The 24,225-nt window shown below is 53.1% G+C and overlaps 1 protein-coding gene across 2 annotated transcripts in view; it reads right to left on the reverse strand.

The window, feature by feature from the left end:
* Positions 1 to 6,307: 6,307 nt before the first annotated feature.
* PCSK6 (proprotein convertase subtilisin/kexin type 6) overlaps positions 6,308 to 24,225 on the reverse strand; it is a 160,889-nt gene continuing 142,971 nt past the window's right edge. Inside the window, exons 18-21 of one of the 2 annotated variants that reach the window (XM_075896922.2) lie at positions 21,310 to 21,413; positions 17,168 to 17,297; positions 10,074 to 10,186; positions 6,308 to 8,133 (exon numbers count right to left, since the gene is read on the reverse strand). In XM_075896922.2, the coding sequence (XP_075753037.2) occupies positions 8,006 to 8,133; positions 10,074 to 10,186; positions 17,168 to 17,297; positions 21,310 to 21,413 (475 nt within the window). In that variant the 3' untranslated portion in view covers positions 6,308 to 8,005. Of the gene's footprint in view, positions 8,134 to 10,073; positions 10,187 to 17,167; positions 17,298 to 21,309; positions 21,417 to 24,225 lie in introns of both variants that reach the window. The other variant, XM_075896921.2, reaches the window with a different exon arrangement.

Below are 24,225 nucleotides of genomic sequence, written 5' to 3' on the forward strand. Positions count from 1 at the left end.
TGCCTACGATCAAATGAAGTTGAGTGGCGCTGTATTACAGGTGAAAGGAGGAGATGAAAGGTGAAAGCCTGGAGGTTTTTGTTGAAAAATATTTTTCTCTCATCAAATTGACTTTCCACAGAGCCCCACATGGTGGAGCACTAGCATTAGAGATCGGGGAGGAGTGTGGCCAGATTAGAGAGGTGACCTAGGAGTGGGATAGTTGGGATTAGGTGCATTGGCAAAGCTGTGTATGTGAACCCATAGAGTGCTGTGCTACGTAACACCTTGCTCTACCCTGCTTTGGAAAGGAAAGGAGGGAGAGAGAACTTCCTCTGCATAAAAGTCTGGTGGTATCCTGGGAAAGGCTGCTTTTCTTTGATCCAATCATCCATTCAGCAGCTGCCCCTGCCACCTCCAGTTACAAGTGCTGATGCTTGCTCTTGCATAGTTCAAGCACAGCAACAGGAGTTGCTGTGGAACAATACACCATCAGTCCCCATACACACCTTCCTGCTCTGGTATTTGCTAAGGTTATGGTGGTCTTTCTACCACCAGCTCCTATTTCCAGGCCTTGAGAGCTGAGCAGGAATGGGGCTACCGGCAGCCCTGTGACATTCTCCCTTGGTGTCCAAGCTGCAATGCACTTTTTAACAGTCCCCCCTTTGTTAAAGGCCCGTTTACGCATTTCCTTCCACTTCGACGTGGGGAACTCACCAGCATTTGCTTTTTAAAATGAAAGTTGACGCATGATGAGCTCTTCGGCTGTTCGTCAGGTTTCAAGGTTCTGGAAACTTTTAGCTAAGCCACTCAATGGGGCCACACAGCTTGTGTGTCACCAGACTTGATGGGACAAGTTCTCTGCTAAGCATAGCAGGGACGTGGGTCCAGGCTGGGAGCTGCAGCAGCTTCCCCCATTTGCTGCCTGCGCTCAGAGTAGAATCTAACAAACTGGTGGCTCCCAAGGAACAATCTGCCAACTGGGAACTGCAGGGAGCATCACACTCTAGCTGCTGTTCCTTCCTAGCACCTTTTTGTTATGCCCCTTGCTTCAACGGATGCACAGTCAGGAGGCAAAGGAGCTGGCTTTGCCAGTTCTGTGCACTCGGCGTTTGTGAGCATTCTCCACTCTCTTTCGGCCACTTGGAGAGTGTCCACAAAGTGTAGCTAGAAAACGTGTCCCTTTATTCTTATTGCTAATGAACATCAACACACATCCGAGGGGGCAGGAGTGTTCAGGTGGGACTGACCACTTTGTTACTGTGCCATCGTACAAGCGGGCGCTTTTCATTGAGAGCGCCACATGCGGTCATGCCATCAGTCAGCTCGCCTGGATCAGAAGGTACGGCTGTGTCGCAGACTAGATTGGAAGGTGTTTGTAGCAGAGGATCTCGGTTGCACAGACTCAGCTCTCACCGACTTCAGCGGGAGTCAAACTGATGGCGGAACTGCCAGATTTGACTTTGCCTCAGTTTTTGTAAGAGCAAGAGCAGACAGCAAGTGTGAAAAATAGGGTAGCGTGGGGAGGAGAGAGGAATAGGTGCCTATAGGAAACAAAGCCCATCCGATTGGGACTGGCGCAATAATACCGGGACAGCTGCTCCACCTAATCCACTTGAACGGAGATAAAATGGTGAGATGGCCAAATATCTGGGCTTGACAGTTCCTGTGGCTCAGTAAAAGTAATACAACCACAATGTGGACTTCCTGAGTAAGATGGGTAGGAAGACGTTGATTTCTGGATGTGCCAAACTCTAGAGCAATAACCGCAGAGATGAGGATTTCTTAGTCAGTGACTGGAAGAGTGTAACCCAAAAGAATGTATCTCTTCAGATGCTCAGGGCAAGTAGCTTAATGCACAGCACATTGCCATGGTTCCGTTGAGATGTCTGCGCAACAGCAAAGCATCAGGGAAAGTCAGACTGTGGCCGGCATTTCTCTGCACTACAGTGTTTCCGGTTTGTCTCAGTCACTCTCACACTGGGGGAAATGGGCCACTGCTGGGAAATGTGTGGTCCCTGGATTGCATTATACAAGACCTTCATCTTTATAATCAGCGCCACATATCACATGCAGTATTTCAGCAAGGAGAGGCACATAAGGGCGTCCTTGTTTCATTCAAAGAGCCTAGGAGCCAGAGGGATACTCACAAGCAGGAAGAGAGACTGAATCGCCCGATTACAGCTGCTCAAAGGAATCATGTTGTGATACAGCCAGTGCTGTCCTGAAGTCATGTTGGGGCAATCTCTAAGCAGTCCTTGCAAAAGAGATTGTGTTCGAGTACCACAGGGGCCAGTGCCTTCCTTTGAAGGTGAATACAATGTATCCATATTTTCCTGTAATGGGATAGAGTTATATGCATTACCCAGGACTACACATTGTTATTTTAGAGCCGTTATTGACCATAGATCCATTGAAAGGTGGGACACACAGTGCTTTTGAACTGTAGCTGTGGTCTTAAACTTTCACAGTTGCTGCTTTGTGCAGCCAAAACATTGGTATGGAATTATTTTTTGAATGTACAGGTGGCTGTGAACACAACCTGACTTAGAACAGGGCTGCTTTAAAGATGTCCAGAAATGAGCTGTTATGGATGTGTGGCTGATGGCAAGAGACCAGAGGGAAATGTACTTTATGAAATTTCCTAAATATGCATTTCTCTTAAAGGCAGAGCCACTCTGATCCTTCAAGCATACCAGTGGCTGAGAGGCCTTAATAGCACCAAGTAAGCTATTGCCACTGCTCGGATAAATAAGCAGAAGTTTGACTTTACAAGGATGATTCCTAGGGGAGGGGAAAAAAGAGCTGCACACCCTTCCCCCTATACCAGACGGTTTCCTCACTTACATCCCCTATAACTTGCCTGATACTGGTTGTGCTGTACAAGCCTGAGAGTAATTTGGAATGGAATTTGTCAAGGCAGGTCACTGTTCAACTAGAAGCAGAGATAAGAGTTGTTAAGATGCTCCAAGTTCTGGTGCTGGGCTGTCCTAAATTGTGCTGCATCCATTTAAAAAGACATCCCACCTTACGTCAAGGTCACCTGAGAGTTAGGGAGAAACAGCAAAGGGAAGCAGGGATAGATCACAGAATCCTCGATTTGGAAGAGACCTCAGGAGGTCATTAAGTCCAACCCCATGCTAAAAATTCTGGCTGGGAGGATGTCAAGCTGGGACTTAAAAACCTTTAGGGATGGAGATTTCACCACCTCTGTAGAGAACCCATCCCAGTGCTTCACCCTCCTCGTGAAATAGTTGTTCCTAATATGCAACTTAGACCTCCCCCACCGTGACTTGAGACCATTGCTCTTCGTTCTGTCATCTGCCTCCACTGAGAACAGCCTCTCCACATCCTCTTTAGAACCCCCCTTCAGGGAGTTGAAGGCTGCTATCAAATCCCCCCTCACTCTTCTCTTCTGCAGACTAAATAAGCCAGAATCCCTCAGGCTCTCCAGCTGCCCTGTTCAGTACATTCTCACTGACGCTGTGGTGCTGGCCTCTCTCAGGGTATGTCTACACTACAAAGTTAATTCGAACTAACAGACGTTAGTTCGAATTAACTTTGATAGGCGCTACACACGCGAACCGCTAGTTCGAACTTAATTCGAACTAGGTAAACCTCATTCTACGAGGACTAACGCCTAGTTCAATTAAGTAGTTTGAATTAAGGGCTGTGTAGCCACTTAATTCGAACTAGTGGGAGGCTAGCCCTCCCCAGCTTTCCCTGGTGGCCACTCTGGGCACCACCAGGGAAACTCTTCTGCCCCCCTCCTGGCCCTGGAGTCCTTAAAGGGGCACGGGCTGGATACGGTGCCCATGCCAGGTGCAAGCCTGCCAGCAACTAGCCAGCAGACCCTGCACCTGGCACGGCTCGAGACCGGGACCAGGCTGGCGGCTCCCGGGAGCCTGCCCTGGTCCGCAAGAGGCAGGCGCCCGCCTGGTCTAGTGCGGACATCGTGGACCTCATCCACAACCTCCTCACTAGGCACAGGAAAGTGGCCGTCTAGGGCAGGATAGCTGCCAGCCTGGCCACCCAGGAGCAGGTTTGCATGAAATTCAAGGTGGTCCAGTGAGACCCCCAACCCTGAGCCCTGAGCTTAGAATGGCCGTACTGGGTCAGACCAAAGGTTCATCTAGCCCAGTAGCCTGTCTGCTGACAGCGGCCTACACTAGGTACCCTGGAGGGGATGGACCAAAGACAGTGACCAAGCCATTTGTCTCGTGCCATCCATCTCCAGCCTTCCACAAACAGAGGCCAGGAACACCATTTCTATCCCCTGGCTAATACCACTCCATGGACCCAACCTCCATGACTTTATCTCAAGTCTCTTTAAACTCTGTTCTAGTTCTAGCCTTCACAACCTCCTGCAGCAAGGAGTTCCACAGGTTGACTGTTTGCTTTGTGAAGAACAACTTTCTGTTGTTAGTTTGAAGCCTGCTACCTATTCATTTCATTTGGTATCCGCTAGTCCTTCTATTAGGGGAACTAATGAACTTTTCTTTATGCACCCTCTCCACCCCACTCATGCTTTTACAGACCTCTATCATATCCCCCTTCAGTCTCCTCTTTTCTAAGCTGAAAAGTCCCAGTCTCTTTAGCCTCTCTTCATATGGGACCTGTTCCAAACCCCTGATCATTTTAGTTGCCCTCCCCTCTCCAACCCTCTCCCTTTCCCTCTTCCACCTCCTTTTCCCAGTCTCCCCGAGTTTTGTTCAATAAAGAGAGTTTCTATTTTTGACCACAAGTGTCCTTTATTTTGTACATGAGGAAAAGGGGGCTAGGGAGGGGTAAGTGGAAAGAGGTGAGGGAGGAATGGGGTACGAGCCCCCGATGGGAGGACTGGGCTGGCTCTGCGGGCTCCTCGGGGTGGAAGATCTCCTGAAGCCCCTAGATTGACCCCCCCCCTCGGATGGCAGCCTGCGGCAAGTGCTGCCGGGCTGATGGCCGAGTGCTGTGATGTGCCGAGTGTGGGCACTCAGGGCACTCCAAGTCAGGACTGCTTTGCTGTCCCTCATCGAATTAGACAAGTGAGCGGGAACCCCTGAGAACTGTCTGTCCGGGGTGGGGGTCGGGTCCCTTTAAGCACAGCCCTCGGGTAGCCTGAGACAGCAGCTCCACGCTCTAAGTCCTAATCCGATGCCTTGCCGGCACTGCTTCCGGCCATCCTTAACCTCGGTTCAGGGTCCACTCAATGTGGACATGCTAGTTCGAATTAGCAAAATGCTAATTTGAACTAGTTTTTAGGTTTAGATGCACTAGTTCGAATTAGCTTAGTTCGTATTAACTAATTCAAATTAAGTTAGTTCGAATTAGTGCTGTAGTGTAGACAAACCCTCAGAGACAGGATACTGGACAAGCTGGATCATCAGTCTGACCCAGCATGGCCATGCTTGTGTTCTTAAGCATTTCTTAGCATTTTGGTAATCTAATACAAGCAATATGATGATTAGAGCCAACAAAAGCCGGAGAATTTAAAGCTTACTGCCCTTGAGTCCCTTGACAGCTCCTCCCTTTGTCTACTGTGTGACACAAGAATACATTTTTGTAATGCAATATTCATGGGCAGAAGACCCGCTCGTGTCATGTGGCCACTATTAGTCACAACAAGGATGCTGTATAGCAATAGTGAATTATACAGTAAATGTGAGTACATTTCCCCCATTTGTGAAGGCAAATGTCATTAATTTCTTCAGTTTATAAAGCACCGCTCTAGGCTCCCATCGTCACCTCTAAGTCCAACTTGGGTAACTATGTTCCACCTACCTGAATTCCTCCAATGTGATACCATGTTCTTCACTCTCTGCCTTGACAATCCTGTCCAGTCACTGTGTGTTGCTAGCTGCCATGCTATGTGTGATTTGCATGCCAGGTTGCAAAGTAGTTTGGGAGCCTTCAGGATGAAAAGTGCTTGATTAAAATGATCTTTATTAAGTACCTTGGATATTTGTGTGAAGGTATAAACCATATTTTAATTTTTATATATATTTATATTGTGTTTTAAAAAAAATTGTAAGCCACCTCGAATATTTTAGAGAGGTGGAGTAAAAATATTTTAAATAAATAATAATAAATAAACCATCAGTATTAGTTAATGAGGAGGGGTGTGTGCCCTTCTACAGATGAAATGCATCTCTAGCAGTAAGGATTCTGTTAACTTCCCAGCAGAAAATCTTGGACAACTGACTTTTGACCTTGGTCTGTCAAGCTTCTTATGTCCAATGAAAAAGGCTTCACAGAGACATCAAACACTTGATCAAACTCTGGTGTGGATGACAAGATAAATCCATTGACTCGGGCATCCTGGAAGGAGTACAGACTCACTCATCAGTGGATGTAAACAATTTATTCAGTTAATGGTCAGTTCATAGAAGCTTCACCTTTACGTGGTTGTTGATCCATTTGGTTTTATGAACAATGGCATTTGGCTGTCCCGTGTTCAACTGGCTGAGGTTTCAGGCCCAGGTCCAGGCCCAGACAGGGTGCAAATAATTTGAATTAAAAAATGGCTTCTTCCTGCTTCATAAAGAACTGATAAAGCTTTAACTGTGAATTTAAAGTTAAACCCACTGGCAGAAGGTTTAACTTGTTAAACCTATTAACAATGAAAATCAGAACATGCAACATACATATGTCCAATGAAAATAACATATTTGTAAAAAGTCTCACTAGGGAGGTTCCAGAGAAGGAGAAACACATGAATAAGACACATAAAATATTTCCCACATCCCATAATAATAATAATTGGTGGAGAAAAACATATAAGTTATTATAAACAATCTTAAGACAACACGATAACCAAATACACTTTAAACAATTATACAACTACCACATGACATCCTGTTTGGAGACAGAGAGAAAAGATTCTGATTGGTTTTCTGTACTGGATAGGGAGGATGCTTCTTGACCAGATCATCAACATGTCTCTTTTGGAAGCAGATGCCTAAGAAAGTCAGTCTGCTGCCATCAATAGGAGGATTTTGCCAGAGTAAGGTGTTAAGCCCATCAACAAGTTGTCATCTAGACAAGGCTTTGATGCAAAGCACTGAAAAGTAAAAAATATGGGAAACCCATGTCATGTAGCTAGGAGAGGAAGAACTTAGCCTGTTTCAATGATCAGACCTGAGTTCATCAACAACTTAATGGTTATTTCAGAAGAGAAATGGATGAATAAATAAGACTCCTGATCCATGTGGCTTGACCCTTATGTCTGGCCACAGTCCCACTGAATCAGTAGGGATCTGTGTGGGGACAAGCTTGCATGCAACAACAGGCTGGATGAGGACCCTGAAGGATGCTATGGGCTAAGTTAAGATCTGACACTAGCAGGTGCATTGGATTGTCCCCCTTACACTAACTAAAGATGGTCCTCAAATCTTTGCTTATTGCCATGTTTATGGCCGGACAGAAACAGTTAACAACAGACGCCAATGGGTAACCTGAACACTTGGCTTTACATCTTTTATTCAGCAGATTATTCAGTTCAGGTTACTCAGTTCATTATTTTACACATGTAAAGAACAGAAAAATACTTTACTACAGTACTTGGTTTTTTTTGTAACATGGATTTTTATCAGCCATGAACTACCAGCATAAAAGAACAGAAAGTATTTAACCATCAATAGCGTCTCCGAGGCACAGAAGTGCTGGGTGCTTCCAAGTCTGATCTCCTGCTATGCCCTTGAAATGGTTGAATGGAAAGGATTTTGACTAAGAAACAAGGTGAGGTGTCTGGATCCCACATCAGTTCCCAGTCAAGAGAAGTATTTGAGAGTATTAATATTGCCATTTGTTTTATATTTTTGGGGCCTTAATTACCAAGATCCTACCTAGCTTTAATGTCATTCATGATATTGCTGTAGAAACAAATTGACCGAGATATTAACATTACCAAACTGACAAACCGATGTTAGGCTGCATTGTGTAAAGTCTTCCAAAGTTGAAAAAAAGAACAAAAAACTTTTATCCCAAAGGTTCAGCAAACTGGGCTTGCAGGGTGGTGGAATTCCTGGATGCAAGATACTGAAATTTATCCAGCCACGAGACATGTCTGACAGCATAACTGAACAAACAGCTTCATTTCACAGAGCTTTTTGGATTTCACAATCTCACAGAGAGTCTTGAAAGTTGAAGGGCCTCGGTCAGGAACAGGAGACTCTGAGAAAGCAGATTAACATTTTAAATAAACAAACACTCATAGGGAACAGGCAATGCAATTTGCTCCAGTGTGTGAGGAGAGAGAATTGAAAAGAAGTCACCTGAAGAAATGGGGACACTTGGGGTATGTTTACACTATCACCCTAGTTCGAACTAGGGTGGTTAATGTAGGCAACCGAAGTTGCAAATAAAGCCCGGGATTTGAATTTCCCGGGCTTCATTTTCATCTTGCCGGGCGCCGCCATTTTTAAATCCCCGCTAGTTTGGACTCCGTGCTCGTGGCTACACGCAGCACGGACTAGGTAGTTCAGATTAGGCTTCCTATTCCGAACTACCGTTACTCCTCGTGGAATGAGGTGTACCGGTAGTTCGGAATAGGAAGCCTAATCCGAACTACCTACTCCGTGCCACGTGTAGCCGCGAGCACGGAGTCTGAACTATCGGGGATTTAAAAATGGCGGCGCCCGGCAAGATGCAAACGAAGCCCGGGAAATTCAAATCCCGGGCTTCATTTGCAACTTTGGTTGCCTACATTAACCACCCTAGTTCGAACTAGGGTGGTAGTGTAGACATACCCTTTGGGATGAGTGGGAGAATTAGTCCAAGGATTAGTCCTTCATCTGAAGAAGTGGGTTGTACCCACGAAAGCTCATGATACCATCTACATATTTTGTTAGTCTTTAAGGTGCTACAAGACTATTCGTTGTTTTTTTAAGTTTTTCTAGTTACAGACTAACTCGACTATCCCTCTGAAGCAAACCCTCGTGTGAGCAATAAGCAAACACTTGTGAACCTTGCCTGGTAACCAGTGTTTCTATTGCAATCCTGGTATAGATACCGTGATGGGAGAAATCATAGCGCTGTTTCAGGTCAGGAATTCTGTAACTTGATTTAATTTGAATAGGTCAATTATGCATTCCATACATATGAAAACAGAGCACCAGACATTCTCCTTGTTTCTCCCTATGAGGAGACAATGAAGAATCAGGAGCATTTTGTTGACCACAGCCTGGGGATTCTTGGGAATGCAGATAACTGGGAAAGGTGCAGTTGAAGGATTTTTCCTATGCTGTCAGGGTTAAAGACAGACTTCTTAGGGCACGCTGGGGGCCAGCTTTAGGCCCCCAGAAAGGATAAGGCCTCCAGAAAAGGGGGCAGGATTGTGGGCTAGATTCCCCCAGGCAGCTCTTCAGCACCAATGGGTGGACACCATCAGCAGGTGGCAATTTAAAAGGCTCGGGGTTCCAGCTGTTGCCCAGAGCCCTGGGCCCTTTTTAATTGCCAGGTGCCAGGGCAGCTGCCCCCTTTAATCCCACCCCAATTGGCAGCCCTATATGCTCTTATATGTTTCTCCCATCTATTCTCTGGTTTGATTCCAAGACCAGTCCCATGTGAAATTCAGAAGGTTTTTTATTATTATCTGATAGCATGCTAGACACTTCACAGAAAGAGGCAGGACTGCATCGTCTAAGTAATTTAGATGCCTAACTTCCAATGAAATCAGTGGTGTCTAAAGGCAGCTAGGGGTTGAGTACAAGAGCCTGCAAAGAGAGTATGCAATAGGCAGACTCCATCTTCAGCGGCACCTGGTGCATGGAGATCAGGAGAAGCAAATGCATCTCTAAGCTGCCTTTCAGCCTTCCTGCATCCTGGGGCCAGCACTGTAGCTTAGATGCTCCTCCCCATGATGCTTTAACATACGCTAGCTGGACTAGTCCCCACCAGCCCTTCAATGGCTCTCAATAACCAGAGTGTGCTCTGACAGGCCACATTTCCAGAGATGGGCAGATGGGGAGCAGATGATGTGGAGTTGATTCTCGTGACTTTATGCCATTCGAGCACCCCGAGCTGCTCTTTGAGGGTGACTTTAGGGCCTGTTTGTGCTACTGGGGTACCAGCCTGGGGTCGGTATTACAGATATTTACCCTCTTGTTACATACCTTCCAGGCAGGACACGTTTGTCACGCACGAGCCGACGTGAAGAGTGAAACCTTCCTTACACTTGATGCAGTTGTCCCTGGAGCCTTCACAGGCTGAACAGTTGTCATCACATCTGACAAAGAGACAAGAGCACAAATATTTTCTCTCAGCTCCGCAACCATTTGTCTAGAGACGAGGGATGGAAAATCCCAGTTAATCTGTCAGCCACTTAAATCTTATGTTTAGTGGATTAACCGATTAAACGGGGGTGGGCAGGCAGGCTGGAGCATTCCCCCGCCCCCCGCCCCATCACAGCTAGGGGATGCTCCAACCAGTCCTGGCCCACCATGGAGAGGGGGCTGCTCCAGCCAGGCTAGGGCGTCCCTCCCCATGATGCGCTAGGCCGGGCCCACTTCGGATGGGGGCTGGGTGGGAGTGCCCCACACCCACAGTGGGCCCTGCAGGGCTGGAGCCGGTCCTGGGTGGATGTGTAGGGCTGCTCTAGCTAACCAGTTGACCGTAATCGGTAAGGGTGATGCTTACTGGTTAACCGGTTAACCATTCACATCCCTACAAGACACCTCTCAGAACTGAGGGCAAATTCAGCCGTAGGGCACTGAGGAGAATGGATTGGAACCCACTTACGACTAGACTGAACTAGGCCCTTTCTCTTTGGAAAACTTGAACGATGAAGAGCTGAAGTCCTTACTGAACTGGTGACAGTGTTCAGGAGACTTTCACCTCCATTTCACATTTATTTCCAGTCAGTAGTGATTAAAAAGTTGCCATACTCTGATGGCCTATGGAAACTGGGCTTGGTGGGTCCCAGCCATTTCCCGCCTTCTTCATCTTCTGAACAAAAAGATTAGAAATGAAGCTATTTTTAATACTCACAGACAAAACCATTACCTTGGAGAACTTATATCAGGAATTTTAGGGTTAAAAACCTCACAGGAATGTTGTAATTACTCCAGACCCAGGAAATTCAGAGGTTAAACGTAAAAGAAATCCAGTCATGTTGAAATTGCAGAATGCAGTTAAGTCTCCTAAACAAGCTTTACTCTGCCCTGTAGAGATGCCAGGACCAGTAATGCTTGTTTCGGGAGACAATTCCCACATCTCCAGGATTTCTAAATTAACAATGCGTGATCTCCAGTTTAACACAGATTTCTGTCCAGGAATAAGTAAATGCAACATGTTTTCAGTGCATCATGTTTTTATTCTGTGGGTTGTTTTTTTTTTAAGAAAGGCAGGTAGCGGTAAACTACAGAGAGTTCAAGCTGAAGGTGATGAGGCAGAAAATAAAGAAGTTACATCAAGCATTCCTCCTATCTAAAGGAGACAGTATGTAGATGTGCTGATGAAACCTCCAGAAAGGAAGGAATCTGACTGGGTTACTGCCTGGAGAAATTAGAACATTGTGTTCTATTAAATAACAACATTTATTTCTTTAATATAATTAGGGGAAATTCCTGCGAGTCTCCTCTTTTGTTAAAAACACTTATGTTTGAGAAAGGACTGGAATGTTGTTTCTTACAGAGCCTCTCCTGCCCAAATCACCTCACTGCTTTGGAAAGGAATGAGCGACACACTGCCAGAGAACTGCCTATGAAGGCAAATGGAGCAGTCAGTTGATGCTCAATATACCTCCAGGCGCCAGCCCCTGTTTTCTGAATACTGGAGTTACCCTTTTTAAAGGGCACTGGAGAAGTATTAATGTTCATCCCAGCCATAAGGGTTTAGCATCTGCCTTGAAGGACAGTGCAGCAAGCAGGGCTGGATTAACTCTTCTTGGGACCCAGGACTGGTAGATTTTGTGGGCCCTCCCCCTCCCCCCCGCACACTTTGGGATAGGGCTAAAAGTTAGGGGTTTGTGTGAGGGAGGGGGTTGCCAGGGAGCAGGCTGGGGGTGGAGGTGCGGGGTCTGGGAAGGAGGCAGGGTGCAGGCTGGAGGTGGAGGTGCGGGGTCTGGGAAGGAGGCAGGGTGCAGGCTGGGGGTGGAGGTGCGGGTTTAGGAAGGAGACAGGGTACAGGCTGGGGGTGGAGGTGCAGGGTCTGGGAAGGAGGGGGTGCAGGCTGGGGGTGGAGGTGCGGGGTCTGGGAAGGAGGCAGGGTGCAGGCTGGGGGTGGAGGTGCAGGGTTTGGGAAGGAGGCAGGGTGCAGGCTGGGGGTGGAGGTGCGGGGTCTGGGAAGGAGGCAGGGTGCAGGCTGGGGGTGGAGGTGCGGGGTTTGGGAAGGAGGTAGGGTGCAGGCTGGGGGTGGAGGTGCAGGGTCTGGGAAGGAGGGGGTGCAGGCTGGGGGTGGAGGTGCGGGGTCTGGGAAGGAGGCAGGGTGCAGGCTGGGGGTGGAGGTGCAGGGTTTGGGAAGGAGGCAGGGTGCAGGCTGGGGGTGGAGGTGCGGGGTCTGGGAAGGAGGCAGGGTGCAGGCTGGGGGTGGAGGTGCGGGGTTTGGGAAGGAGGTAGGGTGCAGGCTGGGGGTAGAGGTGCGGGGTCTGGGAAGGAGGGGGTGCAGGCTGGGGGTGGAGGTGCAGGGTTTGGGAAGGAGGCAGGGTGCAGGCTGGGGGTGGAGGTGCGGGGTCTGGGAAGGAGGCAGGGTGCAGGCTGGAGGTGGAGGTGCGGGGTCTGGGAAGGAGGCAGGGTGCAGGCTGGGGGTGGAGGTGCGGGTTTAGGAAGGAGACAGGGTACAGGCTGGGGGTGGAGGTGCAGGGTCTGGGAAGGAGGGGGTGCAGGCTGGGGGTGGAGGTGCGGGGTCTGGGAAGGAGGCAGGGTGCAGGCTGGGGGTGGAGGTGCAGGGTTTGGGAAGGAGGCAGGGTGCAGGCTGGGGGTGGAGGTGCGGGGTCTGGGAAGGAGGCAGGGTGCAGGCTGGGGGTGGAGGTGCGGGGTTTGGGAAGGAGGTAGGGTGCAGGCTGGGGGTGGAGGTGCAGGGTCTGGGAAGGAGGGGGTGCAGGCTGGGGGTGGAGGTGCGGGGTCTGGGAAGGAGGCAGGGTGCAGGCTGGGGGTGGAGGTGCAGGGTTTGGGAAGGAGGCAGGGTGCAGGCTGGGGGTGGAGGTGCGGGGTCTGGGAAGGAGGCAGGGTGCAGGCTGGGGGTGGAGGTGCGGGGTTTGGGAAGGAGGTAGGGTGCAGGCTGGGGGTAGAGGTGCGGGGTCTGGGAAGGAGGGGGTGCAGGCTGGGGGTGGAGGTGCAGGGTTTGGGAAGGAGGCAGGGTGCAGGCTGGGGGTGGAGGTGCGGGGTCTGGGAAGGAGGCAGGGTGCAGGCTGGGGGTGGAGGTGCGGGGTCTGGGAAGGAGGCAGGGTGCAGGCTGGGGGTGGAGGTGCGGGGTTTGGGAAGGAGGCAGGGTACAGGCTGGGGGTGGAGGTGCGGGTTTAGGAAGGAGACAGGGTACAGGCTGGGGGTGGAGGTGCAGGGTCTGGGAAGGAGACAGGGTGCAGGCTGGGGGTGGAGGTGCGGGTTTAGGAAGGAGACAGGGTACAGGCTGGGGGTGGAGGTGCAGGGTCTGGGAAGGAGGCAGGGTGCAGGCTGGGGGTGGAGGTGCGGGGTCTGGGAAGGAGGCAGGGTGCAGGCTGGGGGTGGAGGTGCAGGGTCTGGGAAGGAGGCAGGGTGCAGGCTGGGGGTGGAGGTGCGGGGTCTGGGAAGGAGGCAGGGTGCAGGCTGGGGGTGGAGGTGCGGGGTTTGGGAAGGAGGCAGGGTACAGGCTGGGGGTGGAGGTGCGGGTTTAGGAAGGAGACAGGGTACAGGCTGGGGGTGGAGGTGCAGGGTCTGGGAAGGAGGGGGTGCAGGCTGGGGGTGGAGGTGCGGGTTTGGGAAGGAGACAGGGTACAGGCTGGGGGTGGAGGTGCAGGGTCTGGGAAGGAGGGGGTGCAGGCTGGGGGTGGAGGTGCGGGGTCTGGGAAGGAGGCAGGGTGCAGGCTGGGGGTGGAGGTGCAGGGTCTGGGAAGGAGGCAGGGTGCAGGCTGGGGGTGGAGGTGCGGGGTCTGGGAAGGAGGCAGGGTGCAGGCTGGGGGTGGAGGTGCGGGGTTTGGGAAGGAGGCAGGGTGCAGGCTGGGGGTGGAGGTGCGGGGTTTGGGAAGGAGGCAGGGTGCAGGCTGGGGGTGGAGGTGCGGGGTCTGGGAAGGAGGCAGGGTGCAGGCTGGGGGTGGAGGTGCGGGGTTTGGGAAGGAGGTAGGGTGCAGGCTGGGGGTGGAGGTGCGGGGTCTGGGAAGGAGGGGGTGCAGGCTGGGGGTGGAGGTGCAGGGTTTGGGAAGGAGGCAGGGTGCAGGCTGGGGGTGGAGGTGCAGGGTCTGGGAAGGAGGCAGGGTGCAGGCTGGGGGTGGAGGTGCGGGGTCTGGGAAGGAGGCAGGGTGCAGGCTGGGGGTGGAGGTGCGGGTTTAGGAAGGAGACAGGGTACAGGCTGGGGGTGGAGGTGCGGGTTTAGGAAGGAGACAGGGTACAGGCTGGGGGTGGAGGTGCAGGGTCTGGGAAGGAGGGGGTGCAGGCTGGGGGTGGAGGTGCGGGGTCTGGGAAGGAGGCAGGGTGCAGGCTGGGGGTGGAGGTGCAGGGTTTGGGAAGGAGGCAGGGTGCAGGCTGGGGGTGGAGGTGCGGGGTCTGGGAAGGAGGCAGGGTGCAGGCTGGGGGTGGAGGTGCGGGGTCTGGGAAGGAGGGGGTGCAGGCTGGGGGTGGAGGTGCGGGGTCTGGGAAGGAGGCAGGGTGCAGGCTGGGGGTGGAGGTGCAGGGTTTGGGAAGGAGGCAGGGTGCAGGCTGGGGGTGGAGGTGCGGGGTCTGGGAAGGAGGCAGGGTGCAGGCTGGGGGTGGAGGTGCGGGGTTTGGGAAGGAGGTAGGGTGCAGGCTGGGGGTAGAGGTGTGGGGTCTGGGAAGGAGGGGGTGCAGGCTGGGGGTGGAGGTGCAGGGTTTGGGAAGGAGGCAGGGTGCAGGCTGGGGGTGGAGGTGCGGGGTCTGGGAAGGAGGCAGGGTGCAGGCTGGGGGTGGAGGTGCGGGGTCTGGGAAGGAGGCAGGGTGCAGGCTGGGGGTGGAGGTGCGGGGTTTGGGAAGGAGGCAGGGTACAGGCTGGGGGTGGAGGTGCGGGTTTAGGAAGGAGACAGGGTACAGGCTGGGGGTGGAGGTGCAGGGTCTGGGAAGGAGGGGGTGCAGGCTGGGGGTGGAGGTGCGGGTTTAGGAAGGAGACAGGGTACAGGCTGGGGGTGGAGGTGCAGGGTCTGGGAAGGAGGGGGTGCAGGCTGGGGGTGGAGGTGCGGGGTCTGGGAAGGAGGCAGGGTGCAGTCTGGGGGTGGAGGTGCAGGGTCTGGGAAGGAGGCAGGGTGCAGGCTGGGGGTGGAGGTGCGGGGTCTGGGAAGGAGGCAGGGTGCAGGCTGGGGGTGGAGGTGCAGGGTCTGGGAAGGAGGCAGGGTGCAGGCTGGGGGTGGAGGTGCGGGGTCTGGGAAGGAGGCAGGGTGCAGGCTGGGGGTGGAGGTGCGGGGTTTGGGAAGGAGGCAGGGTACAGGCTGGGGGTGGAGGTGCGGGTTTAGGAAGGAGACAGGGTACAGGCTGGGGGTGGAGGTGCAGGGTCTGGGAAGGAGGGGGTGCAGGCTGGGGGTGGAGGTGCGGGGTCTGGGAAGGAGGCAGGGTGCAGGCTGGGGGTGGAGGTGCAGGGTCTGGGAAGGAGGCAGGGTGCAGGCTGGGGGTGGAGGTGCGGGGTCTGGGAAGGAGGCAGGGTGCAGGCTGGGGGTGGAGGTGCGGGGTTTGGGAAGGAGGCAGGGTACAGGCTGGGGGTGGAGGTGCGGGGTTTGGGAAGGAGGCAGGGTGCAGGCTGGGGGTGGAGGTGCAGGGTTTGGGAAGGAGGCAGGGTGCAGGCTGGGGGTGGAGGTGCGGGGTCTGGGAAGGAGGCAGGGTGCAGGCTGGGGGTGGAGGTGCGGGGTTTGGGAAGGAGGTAGGGTGCAGGCTGGGGGTGGAGGTGCGGGGTCTGGGAAGGAGGGGGTGCAGGCTGGGGGTGGAGGTGCAGGGTTTGGGAAGGAGGCAGGGTGCAGGCTGGGGGTGGAGGTGCGGGGTCTGGGAAGGAGGCAGGGTGCAGGCTGGGGGTGGAGGTGCGGGGTTTGGGAAGGAGGTAGGGTGCAGGCTGGGGGTGGAGGTGCAGGGTCTGGGAAGGAGGCAGGGTGCAGGCTGGGGGTGGAGGTGCGGGGTCTGGGAAGGAGGCAGGGTGCAGGCTGGGGGTGGAGGTGCGGGGTTTGGGAAGGAGGTAGGGTGCAGGCTGGGGGTGGAGGTGCAGGGTTTGGGAAGGAGGTAGGGTGCAGGCTGGGGGTGGAGGTGCAGGGTCTGGGAAGGAGGCAGGGTGCAGGCTGGGGGTGGAGGTGCGGGGTCTGGGAAGGAGGCAGGGTGCAGGAGTAGACTGGGGGGTGGGGCTATGGGGTCCCAGAGGGAAGGTAAAGGAGGGGGCAGGGGATTGGGGTACTTACCCAACACAGCTCTCATTTGGTGGTAGGGGAACAGGTGATACTGCGCTTCCCTGTGCTTGTAGGCACCACCCCCCACCACTTCACTGGCCACAGCTCCAGCCTGAAGGAGGACGGGGAACAGCAGCGCATGGATCTGCCTCCCCACCTCCAGCCAGGGGCTTTATTCATGGGGTGTAGCCCCAGAAGCCCCTTTCACAATCCAGCCCTGTCAGCAAACCACGGTGGTGCCTATGAGCCCAAGTCTTGGGGTGGGTTTAGAACCCAGCCCCCCCTGGCCCTGAGGCAAGACTTCTTATGTTCATTTGTTCTCTGTACCATTGTAGCCCCTCTCAGGCCTAGTCATTGACTGGGGTTCCACCGGCCAGGTGCTGCACAAGCAGAACAATATGATGCCCCCCAAGGCGTTTGCTCTCTAAGGATGCCCCACGCTGACACTTTTCACTAGTGAAAAATCCGCTCTGGCGTGGGAAAGGTGATTCCCAGAAGCTCAGGGCTTGTTTGACCACTTTAGTCGGTCTAGTAAGCAACACCCTCTGCCTGCCGTTTTTCAGGATTTTTATCTTTGTTCCCCATGACACACGCTCTCAGCAGCCCCTCTCTGACTGCCGATGGCTCCGCCAGCTATTAAGAACGGATCCCTGTGCAATTCCTCATGCTAACTTCAAAGGGAAAGGGCTCAAGAGGTTCCCGTACCTGGTGCAGACTTTAGAAGGCAGACCTGGCACCTCCTCAGGGTAAAACCCCTGGCTGCAAGCAGGGACACATCGCCACTCGTGCAGGTGGAAATGTTTGGCACATTGTATACAGGCCTCTTTGCCTGGCCCTGGGGAGAACAAGGGGAAGTGAAATATTATAGACTGCTCCAAAGACCAATAGGGCATTGTGGTAAGATGCCTGTGTCGGATGGGAGCCAGTGACACCCGGGAGGGTACATATACAGCAGTCTGCTCTGTTCCAGAGGACTGTGGTAGAACAAACAAGCTGCCTGCCAGCGGGACTAAGCCCAGCGAGGGCCCAGCTCACCCAACGGCTTGGTTAGAAAGGAGAGATGCCGACAGGCCCAGGTGATTGGCAGTGTTCGGAGGTGAGCCTGACATTTTTAGGAGCACATGCCCTGATCAGTCCTCGAGCACCCACAACCGCTCATCTGTGCTGACGGTCAGACAGTGTTTGTCCCCACTGGATGCCCCAGGTGGAGAGACCAAGACGCAGCACCAGGCCAGCTCGGCCCCCTACATGGCCAGCGCTTTGTGCGCATGGGGAGATCCCGAGCCGTGAGAAAACGACAGGAAAATCCAACAGGAAAATCTGCACCTTGGGCAATTTTACCGAGAACCCAGCTGCGTGGTGGGCAACCGGTGGCCCATGGGCTGCCCACGGCCCACTGGGGCTCCACTGTGGCCCACGGACCCATTGTCTGTCTCCCTCCCCAACATGCCTTTGGGGAGATTTGTGTGCTCTGAGAGTGCTGGGAGAGACGGGGAGGAGGAAGTGCGGGGCTCCGGTGTCCTCGTGCGCATGAGGCACGTGGGCTGACAGGCGGGGTCAGCGGGCCACAGGTGGAGCCCCAGGTGCAGCCCACGGAGAGGGCAGGCCACTGCTGAGGCCCACTCCCCAGTCCTTTCTCTTTGCTGCCACCTGGTGGCGTTTGACCAAGCAGACGCCACGCACAAAGGCCGCTTGGCCCTATTGGCATCCCTCAGGCAGCAGATGCTGCATGGCGCATGGACCTTTGGGAACAGAGCCCCAGCCATTCTTACCCACTGGAGGATGCACCCAGCTGGGCAAGAGAGGCAGCCAACAAGCGTGACTGGTGTCTGCTGCACAGGGTCGCTGACCTCGGCCATTTCTTCCGACACGGTGAAAACATGGACATTGTGAAGCGGACCGACATTCGGTGATTTAGGGCTACTTTCCACGGGTGCTCGGTGAACACTCGAGCTCTGAGGTTCGTAGCGTTGTTCTGCCGGCTCCTTTTCTGATCCCAAGCCCTATCTCACGCTGCCGCTCACAGTGCTGAGAAAACACCTTCCCCACAATGCCTCTCCCTTCATATCTCTGCTACAGCTCCTCCCTTCCCCACGGAGGGTCTCTCTGTCTCGTGCTACCTTCCCTTCCCGCGTAGGCACTCCACCCTCTCCCTTTTCTAATGACCGTGTACAGCTGAGGTGGCCTATGTGAATAGAAGGGATGCTAGGGAGAGCAATGAAAAGAGACAGACTTTGCTTCTCCACAGCACAGATATGCTCGATCTAGTGCAGGACACTGCAATGGTTAAAACACCATTATTAAAGGCCTTCGATGCACGTTGCAAAAGCAGATTCAGAAATGATCATGCAAACAAGGGAAACAAGAAAAGGCTAGACGAATGGACGTGGTGAACTGTATTTTCGCTGACAGGAATAAGAATGAGAAAGGGTGTAATTTTCTTAAGAGAGTAAAAGTCGGTTCCCCATCACACTTACCCAGCAAGATAAATGAATATTTTGGACTCAATTTTAGGAAATTAACCATGTATGATAAATGAGATTCAAGCCAGTGAATATGAATTGTCTAGGGATCACATTATCCTCAGAGTTGGGACTCTTCAGAGGATAAATGGAAAAGTTAACAATGCAAAGTGGTTGGACCGTCACAAACCGCAAAGGCAAGAATTTAAAAGAGAAGGCAGAATAGCTTCAAAAAAATTGATGGAAATCAGAGCTGTCCAGAAAATCTATTATGAAAATGTGGGTGATGACAGAGCGTGAAAGAAGGGAGATGGGTATTTGTTTAATTTGGAATGATTGCAGAACATAATGCTCCTAAGAATAAGCCAAAGCTGCCCTGGGAGCTGCTGGGAATACATTGGTGCCACATGAGCTCTCTCAGTGTTCTGGGACACTCCTTGATTTGCAGCATGTGATAGGAGTCACAAAGTTAAGTTACATAAGAACACAAGAAGGGCCACACTGGGTCAGACCAAAGGTCCATCTAGCTCAGTGCCCTGTCTTCTGACAGTGGCCAATACCAGATGCCCCAGAGGGAGTGAACGGAACAGGCAACCATCAAGTGATCCCTCTCCTGTCATCCATTTCCAGCCTCTTACAATCAGAGGCTAGGGAAACCATCCCTACCCATCCTGGTTAATGGCCACTGATGAACCTAACCTCCATAAATGTATCTAGTTCTTTCTTGACCCCTGCTAAAGTCCTGATCTTCTCAACATCCTCTGGCAAGGAGTTCCACAGGTTGGCTGTGTACTTCACGAAGAAAAACTTCCCTTTTGTTTGTTTTAAATCTGCTACCTATTAATTTCATTTGGGGACCCCTACTTCGTATGTTGTGGGAACAAGTAAATCACTTTTCCTTTTTACTTTCTCCATACCTGTCATGATTTTATAGACCTCTGTCAGATATCCCCTTCGTCTTCTCTTTTCTAAGCTGAAAAGTCCCAGTCTTTTTAATCTCTCTTCATATGGTAGCTGTTTCATTTCATATAGCAGCCCTAATCAGTTTGGTGCCCTTTCCTGAACCTTTTCCAGAATACCCCAGAAAAGATTAGTTAGGGATAGCACTGGGTGCCAGCCGGGTAGGTACAAAATCAAAATTAGCCAGCTTCCTGCTTTGCTGGGCTGTCATTGGTCAGCCAGCGTTTGCAGGAAAGGCTCCATCTGTGAGAAATCGAGGCCAACCGATCCAAGGCTTCATTCCTGCTAGGCTGGTTACCTGCAGCGTGTGGGAAATCAATGGGCCTGCCCTACTCCTTCCCAGAGTAACCAGAATAAGGGATGGTTACTCCAGCATCCCTCCGGATGCAACCTCAGGCCTGAGTTGTAGCCCCTACACAACAGTTCTGCTCAGCAAAGCCAGAGGAAGCGGCGACTTGGGAATTGTAGTGTCTTAAGAAGGCTGTGCTTGGGAGGGTAAGACCAGCGAAAAGGCCCTCTGTAGCCGCCTCACTGCTCCCAGAATAGGAGCACGGCTGGGGCAAGGGGTGCAGGGCTGGGAGAGGGCGTGCTCTTCCAAGTTGCTGCAGGGATCTGAAGAGATGCAGATGGTGAGGGCAGAAAAAAAACAAGACTGACTTTCTGTAGCAAACCTAGAGAGAATTCCCCAGTTGCGAAACTCTAACAACCCGACTGAAAAGGACCAGATCTGTTACAGTCTGGCAGCTGCGAGCCCCATGGAAAAGCAGCATGTTGGGAAGCTTTCCCTTTTCTGGGCCGGGTTTTGCATGGGGAGTGACACTCCCTGAGTCCATGCCGCGTTTCTTTTCCTTCCACAAGCAGCTTGGTTAATTTTTGCATTGATCCATCCAGCAAAGCTGGCTCAAAGTGCACCTTGAAAGGGCAATAAGGCAGCGGTGGGCAACGTAGGCTAGTGAGGGGACGGCATGAGTGGCCCTCCTCCATCTCAGTGGGCCGCAAGGTTGTCTCCTGGGATAGGGCAGTTTTGCTCACTGCGCTTGCATCCCTAGAATTTGCGGGGGGCGCCGACTGAACCGTAGCAGCGCTGATTGGTTACAGCGGGAGCACACGGCTCTCACGGTCCATGTGTGCAACCAGCAGGCACCTCACCTCACCTGCACTTGCTGTATGTGCGTGTCACATTAATAATACCGACAGGGAAAAAACGGCAAACCAAAACCAGCAGAATCTGGCAACCCCTGCGCATGGGCAGCAATGTCGCGGGCCACACACGGAGCCCCAATGGGCCGCAGGTTGCCCACCACGGCAACAAGGCCTCAAGCCCACTCCCTGTGGCGCAACAGAGCAGCGAGCGCAAGGCGTAGGCGCAGAGGGCTGGGTCTGAGACCCCCGCTGCTGGGGACCGCTTGCAGGTGAAGAACGTACCGACACACGTCTGGCAGCTCGCGTGGCACCTCTCGCATTTCCGGCTCTCTTTGCTGAAGTACAGGCCTGGCTGGCATGCAGGGGTACAGTCTGCCCCCAACGGGCTGCTGGAAAAGCAGGGGAGAAAGTGTTACGAAAACATGCAAATACTCACAACCCCCAGCGATTTTGCCGTAGAGCGGGTTAATTGTAGCCTCTATGTAAGGCCCGGGCAGCCTGGGGCCCAAACCTCTCCTGCACCGGGACGGCTTTGGACCTCCCTCTCCATGCAAAGTAAACCCAGCCGAGCCAATCTCCACAGAATCCTTACGTGGCACCATCAGTTGCTTTTGCACCAGCCCCTCCCTGCTCTGATGCAGGGAACATGACCTGGGTTTTCCTGCACCCCCATCTGCAATAGGCTGCCAGGACCCCATGCAGGGGAGTCGGGGACAGGAGAGTGCAGAATTTACAAACTGACACTTTCTTCTTGTGTGTTTGGGACGATGTTCTGGGAAAGGGCCAGACGTGGATTAACACTCCGATCCAGCCAGGAGATCCCTGTGGCAGCCGCTTCCAAGAAGCTCGGGCTCAGGGAGAGCCAGACTTGCCTGGCCAGCTGACGTTGCTTAGAGCAGCCTCTGGGGCCTGGCATAAATCCAGAACACCAGCCCCTTTTCTCTGCTGGGCTGAGCCGATCTCGGCCAGCTCAGAAAAGCTTCGTGGGCCCAAGTCCCTGGCTGCGGGCTTGGAATGCAAGTCGGGGTGTACACCAGGGGCTTTCAGTGACAAGCCCCAGTGATGCTCCTCTGATCCTGGCCACGCTACCACGAGCCAGTCCTTTGGCATAAGTGACCTGAAGGCTGCCACAGGAGGGCCTGTTAAGAACTATGCCCTCAGTACAGTTTGATTATGAAGAGTGGCCGGAATTCCTTTGGATTTGTGCACCCTAATTCCTGAGGGCTGCAGTAGGACTCAGCAGTTACACATCCCAGCAGTCCCAGGGTGCCGGCTGCTCTCTCGTACGAGTACGGGGATCACCTTGTGGCCTCAACCCCTGCACTGCATCTTCCAAGGATAGAGGGCTGACTAGAGTTGTGAGGTGTCCGGTATTCTACTGGGCAGTCCAGTATTTGTGCTCTTTGTTTGGTAAAAAAAAAATCAGACAATATGTCCGGTATTCTCTGACTTTTCTGGCTGCGCACTGGACGGAAGCCTGGCATGGGCGGGGGGAGTGGATGGAAGGCAGAGCTGCGATCCTGCTCTTGGCACATCAGAAGCCTAGTGGGGGCAGGGGGAGTGGCTGGGACTCCCAGCCACTCCCCCCACTGCCCCGTCCCCCCGCTTCTGATGCGCCCAGAGTTGGGCCGCAGAGGACTTCCAGGTTGGGCCGCAATTGGCGCTGGGAGCCAGGGAGTCCAAGCTGGAAGGTGGGGCCACGATCGGCGGTCTGGACCCATCAGAAGGGGCGGGGCGAGGGGCTGGGAGAGGCAGTACTTATTATCCTGCACTCCCCTCCCCCCCCCTTTTTTTTGCTTGACAAACATTTTTAGCCTGTGTTGGGGTTTTGTTTTGGTTTTTTTTTGCTTGACCAAAATACTGCGTGTCCAGTATTCTTTGGGGGACCATCTGGCAACCCTACTGAAGACGTGCAGTTGTACCATGGCTTCACTCTCTGCCGAGCAGAGCAGGGCCCTGCCTCCAGGAAAGACGGGTTGGGCGATGTAGCAGCTGTGGACGCTGCACTAAGTAGAGTGGATTCAATCTAAACTGTATCACTCGCATGTTTGGGGGCCATTATACGGACCCTAACGCAACTGTGGTTTGAAACAGCCCAGGTGCCAATGCTCCGAGTTCAGATCCTGCCAGCCATGCTCACCATGTGGAGAAGACCAGCTCTGACACTGTGCTTATGCCGACTGGAATCAATAGGGAGCCATGTGCAGGGCGGGGTTACTCAATGGGGGTATGTCTACACTACCCCGCTCGTTCGAACTAGGGGGGTATTGTATGCATACCGAACTTGCTAATGAAGCCCGGGATTTGAATTTCCCGGGCTTCATTAGCATAAAGCCGGCGCCGCCATTTTTAAAAGCCGGCTAGTGCGAACCCCGTGCCGCGCGGCTACACGCGGCACGGGCTAGATAGTTCGAACTACGTAGCCATTCCGAACTATCTGTACTCCTCGTTCCACGGGCAGCAACATTTGCTTTTTGGGAGGAGATTTTTTTCACTGTGGCACTTGGCCTTCCTCAGACACTTCTGAAAATGAACCCTCCCTCTCAGTCCTCAGGAGGACTCAACTCCGCCCCAGTGCGGTGGGGGTAAGAGGAGACAGAGGTGACTCTAAGCTGCCTTTCTACCTCCCCTCCTTGTAGGGATGGGCCTAGTGCAACTTAGAGCCACCGCAGGGTTGCTTTAATGTATGTCATCTCCGAAGTCGATGTATGGGAGGGACACACATGATCACATGTCCCTCACTAAAATGCCGAGGGGGGAGAGGTAAGGGCCCAACAGCTGAGCTAGAGGAGAAGAGGTGGAGCCAGAGTCTTTCCCCTTCTGGCTCTAGCCACAAAGCCTGCCTGGGACGCTGCCCAGTGCGGTGCAGTGGTTCCCCCCGAGGCTGCTTCGGAGAGGCCATCATGGAAGGATGAAGCGATAGGAGCACGCAGAGAACCCATCTTGATGTAATTGCGGACTGGGGGAGTGGAGTCTGGTTTCCCATGGGCTGAAACTCTGGCTTTCCCTCCGTAAGTACCTTATACTGTTGTTCTTGCAGATTCAGACTAATACAGCTATCCCTCTGATAGTTATGTCAGCATAACACCCCCTCACCTCCATGGGAATACCGATTCCAGTCTAAGACTTTGTCTACAGCACTTTAAAGTGAAAGTATGGCCTACGGCACGAACACTAGGTAAACCACCTCCACAAGGG

The sequence above is a fragment of the Pelodiscus sinensis genome, chromosome 14, assembly GCF_052426305.1.
Source record: "Pelodiscus sinensis isolate ZL-2025 chromosome 14, ASM5242630v1, whole genome shotgun sequence".
Classification (NCBI taxonomy): domain Eukaryota; kingdom Metazoa; phylum Chordata; order Testudines; family Trionychidae; genus Pelodiscus; species Pelodiscus sinensis.